The sequence below is a fragment of the Psammomys obesus genome, unplaced genomic scaffold (genome assembly GCF_907164565.1).
Source record: "Psammomys obesus unplaced genomic scaffold, mPsaObe1.curated_primary_1811, whole genome shotgun sequence".
Taxonomy (NCBI): Eukaryota; Metazoa; Chordata; class Mammalia; order Rodentia; family Muridae; genus Psammomys; species Psammomys obesus.
Window position 1 is genome coordinate 13,019,411 of NW_026596143.1, and position 18,647 is coordinate 13,038,057.

The window sequence follows — 18,647 nt, forward strand, 5'->3', positions numbered from 1 at the left end:
AATGATTTAGCAAGTTCTGTTTTCATTATATTCTTCCTAATAAACAAATTAGGAACCATCATTCCCTGGGGGAGTTTCTTATTTGTTTTGGGTGGTGCTGGGTGGGGCATTATAAATAAAAGCAAATGGTCCATCACCAAGATACACTGACTGCAAGACAAAAAAGCTTATATTGCTATTTGCAACCTATAAGGTTATGGCTCTTTTTTTTTGTTTCTTTATCTTAAAGATTAACTGAGCACGTACAAGATAAAAGCAAGCTGCCCATCCTCATCTTCCCAGAAGGTACAAAGTGACTTAAATGTGGGAAAGTGGTGTGCCTGGGGGGGCAAGCCCATAAGCACTGGGTAGTATCTGGGGAGACTAAACACTTGGTAGATTCAGAAGTGTTCTGACCTTGATAATGTGAACTTGACCAGTGCAGGGTCCTTTCTGTGACACAGGCAGCAACCCAGCTTCTTGTAGATACTCCTTCAGTCTATCCCTGCTGCTACCTAAGGCTGGGACAGTAGCCCAAGACAGAAAAGGAATAAATATTGATTTGTCCAGCTTCCCTAGTGTCCACTCATGATTTGGGGTGATGACAGGTGTGTGCTATTTGAGGGATGTTTGTAGTGCTACAAAAACTCTGAGTAAAAATCCAGGAAGGAAGTGTTTACTCTTTCGTGTGTTTCAGGAACCTGCATCAATAACACGTCAGTGATGATGTTCAAAAAGGGAAGCTTTGAAATTGGAGCCACTGTTTACCCTGTTGCTATCAAGGTGGGAGACCTCTGATGCCAGCTGGAATGCACAAGTGGGAAGTGGGGATTGAACTAGTTAGGGCTACTCCTCTCTGTCCGCCAGCACTGCCAGACCATGGGGGCAGAGAGGTGGAATCCACAGGGATGTGGGATGGATCAGAAGAGCAGCTTGAAACTTGATCAGACAGAAACTTGATAAGCTCTGTAGTTGTAGCCTCACTATTTGTTCTTCAGAGACGTCATTGAAGTGTAGAGCACTTTGATTGCACAGGTGACTTGCTGCCAGGAGCAGTGGAGGGGTTGTAAGTTGGGCTGGTACACTGGGCAGAGAGGAGGGAATGGATGGATCCTTGTCATACTACCGTGCTGCTATGCGCTCCACTGCCTTGGGTTTCGGTGTCTTCTCATCCCTGTGATGGAGGACTGGATCCTGGGAGCTTTTCCACTCTTGTTTCCGCCCTTCAGGAAGGAACTTGTCCTCCCTGGAGACATGAGATGGTTCAGCTAGTCAGCTTCTCTGTATCCCTCCATCCCCTCATCCCCTTATATCCTAGTGCAGGTCTGTATTATTTCTGAAAGAATCTAGACCTTGTGGTATCACTCCCCAAGTAGGCTGTTTTCAGTAATGTTTGTGTACCTAGGGTGACACTTAGAGCAGGGTCAGCAGTTTTGAACAAGTTTAACCCCTGCCTTTTCATGTCTGTTGTCGGCAGAGTGTGGTAGAGATGTCCCAGTTGGTTTTCAGCTTGCCAGGAAGAACAACACCTTCTACCATCTAAGCAGAACACCAAGCCCACTGGTAACTGAAGGTTGGCTGCAGGCTCACCAGTGGACAGGCCCTGGTCCTAGCCATCAGTGGTGGATGACATGCCAGGGGAGAGTGTTTAGCAGGGTCTGTTAAGAAAGTGGAGCGTGGAGTCTACGTCTCACCTGTAGTAGTCAGGGTTCTCTAGGGGAACAGACTGATAGGATGAATCTTTATTAGAGTTATTGGTCCAGGTAGTCTCACAATGCCAGTCTCCCAGCAGCAGTCCAAGAATCTAGTAGTTGTTCTGTCCACAAGGCTGATGTCTTAGCTGGACTTCAGTATATGCCAGAATCCTGAAGACGTAGGCTCTAATGCCAGTGAAGGAATGGACTTGCCAGTTAGAATGAAAGCAAGCAGACAGAGAGAACACGCTTCCTTCTTCATGTTCTTTCCATAGGCTGCCAGCAGAAGGTGTGCCCAGGTTAAAGGTGAATCTTCCCACTTCAGAAGGTCCAGATTAGGAGTAGATCTTCCCATTTCAAATGATTCAATCAAGAAAAAACAAAATCCCTCACAGGTGTATCCCAGCCCTTTAGATTTTAGTAACTTACAGGTGTCAAGTTGGTAACCAAGAAAAGCCATCACACCACCAATGCCATCCTGCAGTCTAGCATAATGGAGGTGGGTGGATGAGGGACAAGTACTTTATTAGCTTTTTTTTGTGACCAGCGGTCTTTCCCCTCGCTGTGTTAGCTCCTACAGCGTCACCTGGGGGTGGTTAAACAGATTGCTAGGGCTCGGACCAAATTCTGAGTGGCATCTTATCATGACCCTGGGTGATACTCAGGGTACCAGTCACGCGAACACACTGGTAGGTCCTCTGCTATGAATTGTGGTTCTCATCCATTGTGAAACATGAAATCTTGACAGAGTTAGGACTCCTGAAAAATAAAAACCATGTAAATTTTCATCCTGTTCACATATTACAAACTTCTACAGATAGTCTCTATTTTTTGTGAAAGTTCTGTCAGTATCTGAACGTGGGTAGCCTTAGCAGTGACAATGCTTTTACCACATTTCTACCAGAATTAAGTCACTATCTGGTTTTGAGAACGTTAATTTTGAACTTTTGCTTTTCTTTGCTGTAAAGTGTCTGACTGACACATAGAAAGAAAGAGACTCAGTCCTAAACAGGGGAGTTGATCTCTTACTCTTTATTATTATTTATTACAAATTTTTTCACTTTGTATCCTGGCTATAATCTCCCTCATCTCCTCCCGGTACCCCCCCTCCCCCAAGTTCCTCTCCTAGTCCACTGATAGGGGAGCCCTCCTCTCCTACTATCTGACTCTAACCTATCAGGTCTCATCAGGACTGCATGAATCTTCTTTCTCTGTGGCCTAGTTAGGACACCTTGCCAGGGTGAGGTGATCAAAGAGCCAGCCACTGTGATCTTTTATTCTTTAAACAACTCTACTCATGTACTTATAACAAAAGAGTCAGGTCTCCCTGTGCTACCCAGGCTGGTCTCAAGCTCATCCTTTTATCTGTTCTCCAAGTAGCTGGGATGGCAGGTGTACTCCAGTATGTTTGGCTATCTGCACTGTCTTTGTAATTATATGTCACAGATTAGTTTAAAACTTTTACTCTCCCTTGTTTCTTACTGGTATTAAAAAATTACTATTGCTATTTTCTTTTTTTTTAATAATTTATTTTTATTTTATCGGCACTGTTGTTCTTCCTGCATGCATGTCTGTGTGTGAGTGTAGGATGCCCTGGAACTGGAGTTACACACAGTTGTGATCTGCCATGTGAGTGCTGAGAATTGAACCCAGGTCCTCCGGAAGAGCAGCCTGTGCTCTTAACCTTGGAGCCATCTCTCCAGCCCCTAGTATTGCTATTTTTAAATCTTATGCATATGGGTGTTTTTCCTGTGTGTGTCTGTGCACAGTTTTTGTGCCTGGTGTACAAGAAAGCCAGAAGAGAGTATCAGAACCCCTGGAACCAAAGTTACAGATGGCTGTGAGCTAACATATGGGTGTTGGGAATTGAATCCAGGTCCTCTAGAAGAACAACCAGTGTTCTTAACATCTCTTCAGCTCCTATTAGTGGTATTTAAGGTGCATTCATTAAGGCATTACATTTCTTAGTTTTTATTAAGTCTTTGTTTCTATAAAACTGAACAACATTAATTATTTAGTTTTTATTCTGAAATCACAAACTTAGACTAGGAAGGCCTAAAAGATTGGACAGTTGAAACCCTATTCACCAGCACATGAATCTCCGTAAGAGTGCTCTACAGCCATCATTCTACAGGAAGAGCAGCGGTGGTACCTAGTCCTGTGGAGTCGCTCTTGAAATTCTTTCATGTATGCATTCTCCTTGCTGATCCTTTGCTTTGTGATTCTGCAGTCAGTGCACTTCCTTCTCCACCTCTTCAAACGCGTGGTAGAAACTGCTCATGCTTTATGCGCAGGCAGCTTCTTCATGCCCCAGCTTTTTCTGTTACTTCTCATATACCTTCCCTCACCAGGCTTTCCTACTCCTGAGATTACTGTAGTCAAATAGTTCAATAGCTGCAGTCACGTTTCTCAGAAAACACATTTGAAACCGCCTTTTCCCTTTATTAAAGTCATTAGTGAAACCCAAGTACCTAATACACCTGCCTTGTTGAGACCTCATGAGTAGGGGGTGTGAACCGATTTGCTAATGTATACTGGTGATTAAATTAGCAGAGTTTCCTGCCCAAAACAGAAATTTACTTTGTTAGAATTGCAGATATGTAAATTGTATTTACAATACTTAAGTATATTTACAGTATACTTAAGAGAATATTATAAGCTTTGTATGTGTTTCTTGTTCTGGAGCCTCAATTTTTTTTTTTTTTTTGAAAGTCTTATGAAAAAGTGGGTGATTACATACAGGTGCCTTGGTTTAGATATACAATATGTGCATAAGAAGATAGGCCTTATAAGAAAGGAAAGGGTACATGAAGCAAGCGCAGGAGAATTTCTTAGCTGTTGAACCTGGGACATTAGTGTTTGATAGGGTGTTATCCTGCAGTGTTTTCAGGTTGTCTGAAACCTTTATGTTTGCCTGTGTGAGTGCAGGGCTGTCTGAGGCAGGGACTGTTTGGAAAGACTGCCCTCGTGGTCTGAATTTAGTCTGGAGGCAGCCAGGAGGAGGGCTGGAGGGCAGAATACCATGTGTTTAGAGCCTCATTAGCATGGCATGGGGCTGGATTCCTGTTCCTGTGGGCCCATCACCGAGCAATGATCAGAGGCTCGCTCCTTATACCCAGCCTTCTCTCCTTCTGTAGTATGACCCTCAGTTTGGTGACGCCTTCTGGAACAGCAGTAAGTACGGGATGGTGACGTACTTGCTGAGAATGATGACCAGTTGGGCCATTGTCTGCAGTGTCTGGTACCTGCCCCCTATGACCAGAGAGGTAGGTGTCCCCAGTCCTCCAGTGCAAGTCTTAAGTGCTGCTGTGACCAGGGGTCGGGCGGAGTGTTCTCATTCATTCTTTGTTACAGAAAGAGGAAGATGCTGTGCAGTTTGCTAACAGAGTGAAGTCTGCCATTGCTCGGCAGGGAGGATTGGTAGACCTTCTGTGGTGAGTAGAGCTGATTCCAGAGAACCTTGCAGCTCTGAGACAAAGGGCTTCCTCTCCCCCGGGCACAGAAATGAAACCTGCTGGACCTACAGAAGGAATGGCCAGACTCCTTACCCCAGCTGTAGCCTGTAGGTGTCATCCTCAGGAACATGGCCTGTGGGCCTTTGCCTAGTCTTCTGGGACTTCCAAACCATTTATGCCTTGAGGTAGGGACAACCTGCCTCTTGGAGACTTCAGAGGGAAGAATGTGGAGCTCCCTCACTACGTTACCTTCCTGTCTCCTAGAACAGGAGATGACACACTGTTGTGTTTACAACTACGTACTTGTGCCATGGTAGTGTGAAAGCAACCAAAGAGAATACAGAAAGAGGCAGCTGTGGTTGGGTCCCATTGAAACTTCTTTACAAGAGCAGATGCGAGGCAGAATGTGAGCACTAGTTCCATGGGTCTGGATTAAACCCTAGCATCTGCAGTAGTTAAACGAGAGGCAACAGGGGCCTGCTCATGCTTCCTGCCAGAGTTTCCTGGGATATCAGCCACAGAATGCTCTGCTGACCACTGCCCTCTCTGCCGCTATATAAGCCTTTGTCTTTTCAGGGACGGTGGATTGAAGAGAGAAAAGGTAAAGGACACATTCAAGGAGGAGCAGCAGAAACTGTATAGCAAGATGATTGTTGGCAACCATGAGGACCGGAGCCGGTCCTGAGCCTCTGTCTTGCACTGGCTGGAGCCGCCACCTCTAAATCCTGATGTGTGAACCAGCTGGAGTTGTTGCTGCCACAGCCTCTACCATCATCCCCGCCACCCACTGCTGCATCCTTCCAGACTCGCCCTCAGGCTGTTCTGGACTCCAGGACTCGAGAGTCTTCAGGGCTCCATGGGCTGCCTGCTCTGCTCTAACCAGAGTGCTGCTGGCTGGGGCTCCCTGGGACAGAATGCCTCTTGTTCCTTTATAGTAAGCCTCTAAGAGGAATGCCATTAAAACAGCTCTCTGTTCTGTGCTAGCTGGTGAGAAGGTGGTCCTGTTCTTGCCCTGACAGAATGCTGGGTGTTACTGTGTAGGGACATCCATGCTGGGGAAAGTCAGAAAAGACACTGCTGAGGCGAGTGCCTAAACAGCCTCCAACCTTGGCTTTGAGGTGGGACAAAAAGAAACTGTCTTCGGGATGTTCATTTCGGTAGCAAGTGGAGTCATAAGTTCCTGTGTTTCTACGTACGAAGATCATCAGAGGAGATAGGAAGAAACCACTGGGACCCTGGGCAGCTGGCTAGCCCCAGGAGTCTTGATTCAGACTCCAGGCTGAGCCTGAATGCCTCACGTGACTTGTCTGTTTAGTATGTCTCAGTTTCCCTGTTTGTCACATGGAATTGCAGAGAAAGGGTGATGATGCCTACCTCACAGGGTTGTTGTGGGGATCCCAGTGCTACTGTATTGAAGGAAATGTGTGCTGCTCTCACAGGGACAGCTTTGTAGAAAGTGGCAGGACAAGGTCAGAGCTCACAGCTGCTGCCCGGGATTTTTAAACTTGTTTTGTGAGTAAATAAAACTGGATGGTAAATGAATTTAGGGACTTTGCCTTCACTCTCGGGAAATGTATTTCTTCCTGTAACACTGTGGCACCTGGAGAAGACCCTGGACGGCAGGGTCTACACTACTATGGAAGGAATTAGTATTGCTCAGAACAGGGAAACTTCGACACTGCGTGTTTTCAGGTCTTTGTATTGTTTCCAGCTTAGACACAGTTTTCTCCCAGATGAGAGTCATGGGAAGCAGGGAGTGTTGATGGGTTTGGGGAACAGAAAAGGGGATCGATCTGCAGTCAGTGGCATTCTGGATTTGAGCATGGAGGGAAATATTAGGGGCAAGGACGGAGCCGAGGTGCTGGGAAGAAGTGCTGAGTGAGGTGGTAGGGTGGGTGTAGTCCCCGCGCTGGAGGGGCAATGACAGGCCTGCAAGCCCTACAGTCCCTGAGGACAGATCCCAAGTCAGCCACTCTGCCGTTACCTCTGAGGCCCACCACTTTGAATTCCTCCACAGGAAGATTACCCTGCTTACCCACGTGCCACTGTTCCGTCATGGCACGGTCATGGCACTTTTCAAAGTGACAGAGATACCCATCTCCAAGTCTGGGATTTGAGGACGTTCTCGGAGTGCAGCCTGCCTCCCGAGGCTATGAACTGATGCCACTCCGATGCTTGAGGACCCCGTGGTGTCACCCCTCGCTTCCTGTCACCTCCTCAGCCTCCCATTTCCTCCTGCCTGCTCCATTCCCAGTGGAAAACACTTTTCAAATAAAAACGCCTATGACTTTAAGAACAGCCTCTTGGGAGCTATTTTACAAATGTTCAAAAATAAAAGGTGGGTTTTATCTTGTATAGAATGATGGTAGCATTTCAGTGCTGTCCTTTAAAAATGTCTAGGTCCGGGTATCCTTTAAAACTTGCCTTTCTGTGGTTTATGGCTTTGATTCATGATGTATGTAGAGGTTTAGTCTTGTTTTTACTTGGCTCCCGACCCACTCACCTGTGGTGCCGCAGGGACCAAGGAGGAGGACTCCGTGCGTCTTCCCGGGCGCTCAGGCTGCTTACCATTGTAACTGGGTCCTGCAGGGTCTCGTAGTGGCACAGGTCTTACATCTAAAGTCCCCAGCGTGCTAGAAACTGGGTCCCAAGGGCAGCCTGAGTACCAGAGAACGCCCATCCCACTTGTCAACCTGATACTCCTTTGCCGTGTTGTCTTTATTTTCTTAAATTTGGTGACTTCTGATGCCTTATCTATCTCTGAAACTTCAGTAGGTATTCACTGTCTGAGGGAGAGAGTGAGTGTGTACGTGCATGGTTGTATGTGTACATTTGCGCGGTGGTGCGTGTGGAGTCCAGAGGACAGCCTGAGCTGTCCATTCCACAGTTGGGACTTGCCTTGTGTTTGAAACTGCAATTAACAGTAGAAGCCACCCTCCTAGCTTTTGCTTGTTTGTTTGTTTGTTTCTTAACATTGGTTCTAGGAGTTCAAACTCAGGTCTTCATGCTTGCAGTGCAAGTGCTTTATTGACTGAGCTCCTACTCCAGCTCAAATTTCATTAAAACCCACTGCTCAGATGTGAGCTCTGCACCCTGAAAGTGTGTGGTTCTGAAACAGAAGCCCACATCACCACTGCCCTTGTACCCTGGACATTTGTGCTGGGCCCAAGCCTCCTGGGTAGTTGGAGTTGCAGATCGCAGACAGATTTCACTCAGATATGATGACTTTTTACCAGCTAGTTAAAGAGCTTTCTCGTCAGGGTGGTGAAACTCCCCTGATACTAAAATTTCCCTGATAGAGAAAGGAAGCTCAGTAGAAGGATGCCAGCCTGGCCAGGGCGCCGTGAGCAAAGCTTGATGGAGCTAGTTTACACTGAGAACGGCTCCCTTTTGGTACCCTTCAGAGATGAAAGAGAGCTTTGATGTGTGAGATGCTGGGCCAGGCAGCAGCAAGGGCCTTTCAGGTCTCCACAGACTTGTCTGGGCACCACCAACCTGACTGCCATGCGGAAACCTGGCTGTAAACCCTGCTGTTCCCTTCTAGAATTTACCAACCTGGGTGGGGTTTTCTGCTGGCCCCATGTTGGTCGCAGATGCCATCCACCTGTGAGGCACCTTAGTTGCCAGACTCAGTTTCTCCAGCTACACCAACCTGTGTGGCCTGGGATATGCCATCTCATGCACACAGACTCTTGGACAGGCTAAGAGATGACCATCCAGCCATCCATCTTTCCTCGCACGCACACCCCTCTCCCCCAGTCAATATGTCTCTCTCCGATGGGAAAGTTAATAAATTTTGCTCTAGATTAAAAGTATTGATTATTTCATTTGTAAACAATAAATAAAAAGGAGGAACTTTTCACTGCACCAGGACTAGCGTCTGGTGTATTTTGCTGGTGAAATTTTGCTCTCTGTAGGGGGGTGGGCTTCTCATATGCATTCCGTCCGGCCAGCAGCATTGATTTCCTATTAGTCTCCCAGCACCACCCAGTAACACATCATTTCAGTACCTGCTATTAATGGTCTTTTGATAAATAATCACTTGTAAGTCAATAAATTTTTATTAAACACTGTAGCTCTTTGATTTATTAAAATCCGACCATGTTTGTCTGGGAGAAAAGGGATGCTGAATTGAAGTGGAGATTTTCATACATCTTCCTGACGCGGGGCAGTCACTGCACACCCCAGAGAAAAACAATTGCATTTTAACAGAAACAAAACAGCCGAGTTTGGAACTTGGGCCCAGGGAAACTTTATCACAGTCAGTGTGGAGCTTGCTCTGCCAGCTCTGCCGGGAGCAACAGCAGGCCAGCAGGAACTTGTGCTGGCCTCTGAGCAGTGCAGTCCCTGCTTGACTACCTCTGGGTGGCACTACTGACTACCCCCGGGGCCTGGGCAGGTCCCTGGGGCACATACTGAACAACCTTTCCCAGGGTCAAGTTGATACTGGGTCAAACACCTGTTGGAGCAGATACTTAAAATGGACTGAAGACTATAGGATCTTTTAGCTATCTCTCCAGCCATATTAACAAAGCCACATCCAGGTCAGGGAATGGCTAGAGACTGTGGATGTTGATTATATTTAAGAGTCAACAGCTACAGATTGCAAATCTTTTTTTTTTTTTTTTTTTTTTTTTTTTTTTGTGGGCTTTTCGTTGGCACAAATTTTTGACACTTTAAGCCTGGCTGCAGGCCAATTGCTCTGTGGAGCTGCTCAGTCAGAGTCCCTACCCAGGGGGACGTTAAGGAATACAAGGCTGGATGGGCAGAACAGCCGGGGCCGGAGAAGTGCCTCAATGGTAAGAGCTTGCTGCTCCAGGATCCCAGTTATTTCCCAGCACCGACATCAAACAGCTTACAAGCTGCCTTTAACTGCAGCTATAGGGCCTCTGAGGACACACATACATACTTAAATAATCTTTTAAAAAAGCAGCTGGAGACACTTCTCCCCGATCCTACTCATGGCTATCTGTCAGTACCTAGTGCGGTGAGCAGTGATGGGCAGGAACTTGGGAAGAAGTCCATGTGCCAGGTGTGCACACCTTTAACCCCAGAACTCTGGAGGCAGAGGCAGGTGGTTCTCTCAATTCAAGGCCAGCTTGAATGTGAGGCCTGTGGGGAATACATAGTAAAATGCTATCAGGGAAAAAAAAAATCCCACTGATGCCCTTTGATGTTTTTACCTTCTTTGGGCTTTCTCTGTTGCTGTGAAGAAGGAGCTTCCTCTAATGGTCTAGGGTGGGCAGAGCTGCCATCAGGGGACCTTGAAAAGTGAACAGCAAGCGAGTATTATCATAGTACCGTCTGGAGTATGCTTCTTTCCGTAGATGCGGGAGGTTGGTAGGGGAGCCTGACTCCTAAGGACTTAAAAGGAAGCCTGTACCCCAGCCCCAGTCCCAATGTCATGGAGTGCTGTTCCAGGCCTGGGAATCCAAAGGAAACATGAATACAGCTTTCTAGAGCATGAGTGACTCGGATTTTCATGTACAAAATCCAAGTTTGTTATTATTTTATTTTACAACAGTGCAGGCTTGGCCTTGAACCTGTTACACTTCTGCTCGGCCTCCTGAGCATAAGATCACAGGTGTGTGCCACCACACCCATCTCAGTCGAGGTGGAAAAACTTCCTAACCTTTGTTGATTCACCTCACTTCTACCCAGATTCAGCCATTCCATTCAGGGAGGTCTTTGGTGGAGAAGAGGGGCAAAGAGTTGTCTTGGAGGCAGCCTCCTCTGCTCCCAAGATGACCTCCCGTGAGGCCAAAAGCCATTGGGAGGAGAGTGGCATGCCAGAAGTTCCTGTTCTAGCTGAAGCTGGGACAAAGATGGCATCACAGAGGACATTGCCCACCAGGTACCCCACCACCTGTTGATTCCAGGAGACCAAGGGAATAGCAGAGATTGGGAATCTCCCTTGGTAGGAAGGGGGGAGACATGCTTCTAGAAAAGAGGGTCTGGTAATCCTAGGCATAGCTGGGACCATTTCTTCTTCCCTTGATTCCATGGGCCTGTGGCCACATTTGAAGTACATTCGAGCGGCTTCCTGGATCACCGATGCAGGTCAGAATGGCTGGAATGGGCTAGAACCGCACCTACGACCTTCCCACTTGGTCCCATGAGCTTCAGTGAAAGGTGTCCTTGGGCTCCCAAGCCCTGCATCCCATCGCAGGGCCTAGCCTAGGGTCTGACTCTTCCTTGAGCAGCAGGTGGCGGCTGGAGGCAACCAGAGGCATGGGCCCTCCTGCTCAGCCCTGCTCCTTGGGCCTGACGCTCCATCCTGGGTCCCGAGAAGGCTTGCTGCAGCAGATTGACCTGCCAGCTGTGATTTGTCATCTCTGAGACAGGAGCTGTTTTCTCTTGCTTCAGGAGGCCCCTTCGACACCTGCTTTATTTTTCTTCCTGCGCTGACGTGACGGGAGACAGGTGTTAAACTACTTAATCACTTTAAAATTGTTTTAATTTTCTGTTTTTTATTGATCGCTCCAGCACCAATTAATCAGCTCACTGGACCAGGCAGTTAGTACATTAAAAATTGTCAGGGAGGCCGTGCATCTTGCAAAATGTCTAAAAAAATATTCGGCTAACAAATTTTGTTTTTCCTATGGCATGCAACAGCCCTTGGCCCATGGAACTCCCATGCAGAAAGGACTCCTTCCTCTGGGATTTCGATGTCGGGATATTTGGGCTACAGGAAGAACCCTGGCCCATGCTTTCTTTAGAGGCAAGCAGACGCAGGAAGCTTTGGACCAAGTGTTTGCAGCTCCCTTCCACTGTCATTTGTGGGGCAGCCCTAAGTTGGCTTTAACCAGGTTTTCACACAGTAGCCAGGTTCCCTTTCCAGAGAACATCAGCACTTTCAACTTTCTTTCTGGCCAGTGTTAAAGCTTCCCCAACCCCGGGTAGGGGGGTGGGAGCAAGGGCTGGCTGAACTTGGTAAACTCTCTTGGCAGGAAGCTGTGTGGAACTGCCTTCTCCTTGTCCCCCCAGCAATGGTCCTGAAGCCCTTTCTGGGGAGCCACGCTGCCACCCCTGTGCCCTGTGCTCCTAACCCTTGGCTCATCTGTAATCACCCCCACAGGAAAACGATTCTGAAACTGCCTGGATGCTCTCCAGGAAGCCCAGCACATCACCTCTGGAGCAAACACTTGTATTCCCATCTCCCCATTTGGGTCTGATCGCCTATCCCTTAGTCAGGACAAGTCCTTCGTTATTTCCTGGAACAGTTTTACTGTTGTTAAGCCTGCCTGAATAATCTGGATTGCTGCTGCTACCCAGGGGCGGGGCCGGGCGGGGGGCGCCCTCACCCCAAAATGTCTTTCATCCACTTTCCTCCTCTAGGCACAGGTATCTTATTCCCCATGAGAACAAGAAAGTCGCTTTCACTCCACCCCACTCCTTGCCGTTCTCACAGGGGACTCTGCCAAACCCCAGGCAGCTTTTTCAGAATCAGAGACAACCCCCCTCCAGATCCTCTCTGGTAGGGCCAGGGCATGAGCCCTGCACTGGAGATGTGAGGCCGCTGAGGGGCAGGCCTTGTGTACCCTGCATGCTGGTGGCTGCCCTCAGCCCCACCTGCCCTGTATTAATTGTTATGTGATTGGGTTAGGAAATATAATCCCATATTGATTTTCTCTCTGGATGCCATGGCTTTATTTGCTCACATCTGCCTTGTGTTTAATTGGTGCTTTGCTCTGCAAACAAGAGATCGTATCAGCCTGTTGGGTTTCTTTTCCCTGGGCACACTGGCATGCACACACCCCAGTAACCCCCTCCCTCTCAGCCTCTCCCTGACCCTCTCACCTCCAGGCATTCCTAGGGTGTGAGGGGAGAGGGCAATGACCCAGAAATGCCTTTTTTTTTTTTTAAACACTTGACCTCACAAGTGTGGGTTGATTTCTCTTTGTGTGTGTGTGTGTATGTGTGTGTGTGTGTGTGTGTGAGAGAGAGAGAGAGAGAGAGAGAGAGAGAGAGAGAGAGAGGGAAATTTGGAGGGGAAAGAAAATTGTCTTTGGAGTCAGACCTGGCTTGATAGCTGCCTTCTCTGTGTATATGACCCGAGGCTAGCCCATTGCCTTTTGCTGTATTCTTATGTCCCTACCTTATTGAAGAATCCTGCTGTGTAGGATTCTCGGAGACTGTGCGTCAGCGTAGACAATGCTTGGCACGCTGTAGGTGCTCAATAAACAGCACTCCCTTTGACTCCCTTTGTCAATGTCCTCCAGCCTTTGCAGCTTCGTATTGCCTGTTAGAGAGCAGCCTTGGCATGGAGATCAGGCCGGGGCACCTTGTCTGTGTGGACTGGATGTGGCTGGTGGCCCCTCCCCTTGCCTGCGCCTAGAACTTCTGTTTTCTCCTGTGCTGGTTTTGCCATTTCTACCACACCCAAACTGGCGCCTGTATTTTTTTTTTCTTTTTTTTCTGCCTGCGCTGGCTTCTGGCCCAGCTCACTGTGGACTCTCTGTAGTGACGGGAAGGTGCAGGAGCTGGAAGTAAACACTGGCTTCCTGTTGACACACACTAACTTCACTTGTTTGGACAGGTGAATGTACCACCCTCACGTGCGCAAGATTAATGGCGCTTGTTTCCGCTGGGAGAGGCCCCGTGTGGACCCTGTACACTTGTTTGCTGGGCTGACCGTGGAGACCGAAGCTGCAGATTTCAGGTCTGCTGTGTCCAATGCTGTAGTTCCTGCCTAGGCCAGGGCAGGAGGAAGAATTGCAGGTTAAGGAGCAGAAGCTGCCTGTGTCCTGCCCCTGAGGGGGTAGTTTTTATAAGAAACCCTCCCCAGGCGATTTCAAGTGGATCTAGGGGCTTGACCAGCCCTTCCTTTGCTCCGGGCTCATGTAGACCTGAGACAGGAGTGAGGAACTGTGGGAGGGGCTCACAGGGGATGGGCCAGTAGGTGACGTCACAGGCATGATGCCACAGGCATGGCGTCACAGGTATGATGTCACAGGCATGATGTCACAGCACATGACTGTTGTGTGACTTTGGTAACCTCATGGAACAGCCCGTGGCTGATCATGAAGAGGAGCCGTGACCTGGATATGCTTCCTCCAAAGTCCACATGTTAATAGCTTCATTTCCATTTGGGAGGTGGTAAGTGTGAGACTAGGGACACTTGGGAGCTTTGGTTCATTTGGGGTATGCTCTTGAAGGGTATCTGGGGATGCTGGCCCTCTCTCTCTCTCTCTCTCTCTCTCTCTCTCCTTCTTGGCCCTCATGAGGGAGCAGCTTTGCTCAGCCATCTATCGTTCTCTCCCGTCATGCTCTTCTTCACCTCAGACAAAGCAATGGAGCCAAGTGTGCTAGTTTTAATGTCAACTTGGCGGACAGAAGCTAGAGGCATTGGAGAACAGGGAGCCGACGTTGAGATGCAGCTGTACGCAAGACTGTGGAGGTATTTTCTTCATTAGTGGTTGATGGGGGAAGGGCTCATTATGGAGCCAACCCTGGTAGTCCTGACTGCTGTAAGAAAGCAGGCTGAGCAAGCCACGAAGAGCAAGGCAGTAAGCAGCACCCCTCCATGGCCTCTGCAACAGCCCTTGCTTCTGAGTTCCTGCGTGGTTTGAGTTTCTGCCTTCATTTCCCACAGTGGACTGTGACTCAGGACATGTAAGCCAAATAAACCCTTTCCTCCCCAATTTGATTTTGGTCATGGTGTTTCCTCACAGCAATGGTAACCCAAACTAAGACACCCAGGAACCATGGGCCCAGACCTCCAAAACTGTAAGCCAAATGTGCCTTTTCTACACGTAGGTGGCCATGTCCCTGTGAATTGCAAAACACGGTAACAGGAAGCTGCAGGACTGAGGAGTGTTGCATTTCCAGGTGCTTCCAGATGAGCCACTGCCACTGTCCCCTGAGCATCTTCCGCTCCCTCCCCAGCTGCAGTGCAGGTGTTTCCCACACAGGCAGCCCCTCACCCTCCAACCAGCCAACGCAGTGTCAGAACTCGAAAGCCCATGTTGCTTCTTGTCAGGACACAGCTTCAGAAAGTTAGGTTCTGAGAAAACAGTGTCTCGGGGAACTGGAAAGATGGCTGTCCGTCTAACAGCACCGGCTGCGCTTCCAGGAGTCCTGGATTTGACTCTCAGCACCCACGTGGCAGTTCAGCTGTCATCTGTAACTCCAGTTTAAGGGGATCGAACCCCCTCTTATGGCCTCCTCAGGTACCAGGAACAGATGTGGTACACAGACTTACATGCAGGCAAAACACCCATACACATAAAATAATTTTTTTTAAGAAACAAACTTTGAAGCCTAGGAGCCAGTTGGGGTTTTCTGGAGTTGTGCTCTCCCTTCAAGACACAATGGAGGGTCACTGTCCTGTCTCCAGCCTTCTTCAAAAAGAACCTTAGTCCTGCCATTTGGATATTTGTCATCTGGGTACAATTCAGGTAATTTGTGAACAACCTCAGGGTGTGGGGATAGACAGACAGTAGGTTTCAGCTGAGCTGAGCTTTTAAAGTCACTGCTGTTCTCCTCTCTCCACTCTGTGTGTCTTAGGGCACTGACTAGCTGGCTCATTCCAGTTTATCCCCCACACAAGGGGTCCTAGGAACCCTCAGGCATCTGATGAGTCCTCTGGCTGAGGTGTCCCTGCTCTATCCAAGGAGTCTATAGTTTACCAAGAAGGCACAAAGCCAAGCAGAACTATGGGCACTGTCCAGGGGCACTGAAGCACACTGACCAGTGACCTCTGACCTGGCGCTCCTTCGTCCTTTGCAGCTTTGGAGTCTAAAGCCTCTGTATAGTCAAAGGTGCAAGGCAGTGCTGTCTTACACCTGGAAAACATGCTGTCATCTCTGGCTTCACACTTACGAGGGGACCTTGGACAGGCCTCTGCAATGCTGCAAATTGGTATTAAAACCTGATTCGTAGCCCACTGTGGTCACACACACCTGTAATTGCAGCACCAAGGATGAAGGGACACAAGAATTGACACAGGTTCCAGGCTAACATGTCTACATAATGAGCCTCAAGCTACTTAGGGCTACATAATGAGACCCTGTCTGTCTCAAACACAAAACACCAACATACAGGCCTGATGACAAACAGGATCACATGCAGCAACAATGCAGTGATGGAATCCCTATAAAAATCCCAACGTCCTTTTACATGTGAGAATAAAAAAGGCCAAATAGCTAAGGCAAACACAGCAAAATGAACTAAGTTTGGGGCCATAGACATTTCCCGACTTCAAACTGTACTACACAGCTACAGTAATTAAAACAGCATTCTAGAGAGATGAAAACAGACACTCTGAGTAATAGAGCTGAATACAGGCCCAAATGTGCCAAGAACATGCAATAGGAAAAGGACAGCCTTCCTCCTCAGTGCTGAGAAAACACCAGAAATACATCATGCTTTCGTAGGGTTAGCCATTGTCCTGATTTAGTGACCAGCTTAAGGTGCCCCTTTTCTCCTCCTCCTTCTCCTCTTCCTCCTCCTTCTCCTTCTTCTTCTTCTTTTTTTTTTTTAAATCTCCACCCCGAAGGAGATTTTTCCTGGGTTGAACAGGTTTCACAGGAGCTGAAATGTGTAGGTTTCTCATTAAGACAGTTTTGCCTTTAACCAACAGGACTTGCTGCCTAGGCAGGTACTGGCCATGGTCCCTTCTCAAGGGAGAAGAGCAGATGTTAACTCTTTGGAAAAGAAGAAGAGCAAGCAGTTTCACAGAGTAGAAGTCTAGATCAGTGGTTCTGCTGTCTCAGATTAGGGACACTTTCTCAGTATGTTTTATTACTATGTAAACTAATATTTCTTCAGTAAGCTTGTTAATCATAATGTCAAAGCTTGCTATTTTCCTCTTCTCTGTCACCGTGGGAAAATATGTTTAAGTTATACATTCAAAAAGGGTGAACATCTAGATTATATAAGGTACTCAATAGCTAGACAACAAATAACTCAATTAAAATTTAGGGGACTTGGCTGGACAGTGGAGACAAAAATGCCTCCCAGCATTTGGGAGACAGAGGCAGGTGGGTCTCTGAGTTCAAGGCCAGCCTGGGTTACAGCGTAAGTTTCAGGACAGCTAGCGCTACACAGAGAAACCCTGTCTCAGAAAACCAAAACCAAATCAAATCAAAACAAACCAAAAACCACCACCATCACCACCAACAAAGAAACTTAGGGGACTTGAACAGCTGTTTTTCCAAAAAGATGCGACCAAGAAATATATAAAAACTGCTTACCTGGGCTGGCCATCAGGAAACTGCGAATTAGGAGCAACCTTTCCCTCCAGCGCTGGGTTGGGCCCAGAGCCCTGCGCATGCTGGACAAGCGCTCCATCCCTGAGCCCCACTTCCAGTCTGGGGAATGAATTAAAACCACGAGGAGACATCATCTCCAAACTGAGTGGTGCAAATGTGACTAAATGGAGTCTTGTACGGTCTTCGGGTGGTCAAATCAGCATAACCCTTATGAAACATGGTATAGGAGTTCCCCAAACGAGAACAGAACCAGATCCAGGTACCCTGAGTCTTTACTCAAAAGGTCTGAAGTCAGTCTCCAGAAGAGACGTTTCTCTGTTCGCTGCAGAGCTCTCCACAATAGCTTTGGTGTGGTGGCAGCAGGAGAATTCTGAAAGATGAGTGCTGTGCACGTGAGGGAGTTCTCTTCGTCCTTAGGAAGAAGGAAGGCCTGGGCCACAGCATTGTGGCTCAGCTACTGAGAGCTGCTGCTAAGCCCGATGAGCTAAGGGGATTCCCCAAGTCCTAAATGGTGGGGGGAAAGAACTGACTCCTGAAAGTTCTCCTTTGACCTCCATGAACCCCCTCCCGTACACAAATAAGTAAATTTAGTAAAACTTTTTAAATGAAATTTGGATAAGATGGGTGAAACTGGAGAGTGTTCTATGCATATAAACAGAGAACAGAAGATCAGTGCTCCGCAATCTCACTAACACGAGTTTAGATCACCAAACTCAGAATCAGAATCGGAGAGCAGAATGGTGGTCACTCAGGCAGGCGAGAGAAACAAAGACATCGACCCCCAGACAAGGAGCAGGGCGGTTTCTGTTTCCGGCTCTCTTGTGCAGTGTGGTGAATGTGTTTCATGTTAGTGTGTCCAGACTTAGCGGCTCTTTCTGATGGGCATGACCTGCACTGAGTGCCTTCCTTGACATTAGCTGAGTGAGTGCTTCCGATGAGCCGTGTTGTGCAAGGGTCAGCTGTGAGCTTAGTCGGTACTTGATGCCTCTGATTCCAGATTCCACTGGGTCCTCCTGTCCCTTTAAGACATGCCTGGGGTGCTGAGACCAGGAAATTCCCCTCTTTCTTCATAGCTCATCTTCTTTGAGACTAGGAACATCTTTGAAGCTCGGGAGCTGGTTTCCTAGATGATGTCAGCAGTTTCAACTGTGGGGAGCTAGGCACACACACGCACACACATACACACACACACACACACACACACAAACTCACACACATAAACACACAGACACACATACATGTATGTGTGCATGCACACCCAAACAAGCTCACACAAACACATGCACACACCCCAAACAAGCTCA

General features: G+C 48.0%; 1 protein-coding gene across 1 annotated transcript in view; it reads left to right on the plus strand.

The window, feature by feature from the left end:
- The window catches only part of Gpat4 (glycerol-3-phosphate acyltransferase 4), a 36,288-nt gene extending 29,618 nt beyond the window's left edge, over window positions 1-6,670 (plus strand). Inside the window, exons 9-13 of the mRNA XM_055593467.1 lie at window positions 230-285; window positions 677-762; window positions 4,811-4,939; window positions 5,028-5,107; window positions 5,705-6,670. Of these exons, the coding sequence (XP_055449442.1) occupies window positions 230-285; window positions 677-762; window positions 4,811-4,939; window positions 5,028-5,107; window positions 5,705-5,813 (460 nt within the window). The 3' untranslated portion in view covers window positions 5,814-6,670. The remainder of the gene's footprint in view (window positions 1-229; window positions 286-676; window positions 763-4,810; window positions 4,940-5,027; window positions 5,108-5,704) is intronic.
- Window positions 6,671-18,647: the final 11,977 nt, after the last annotated feature.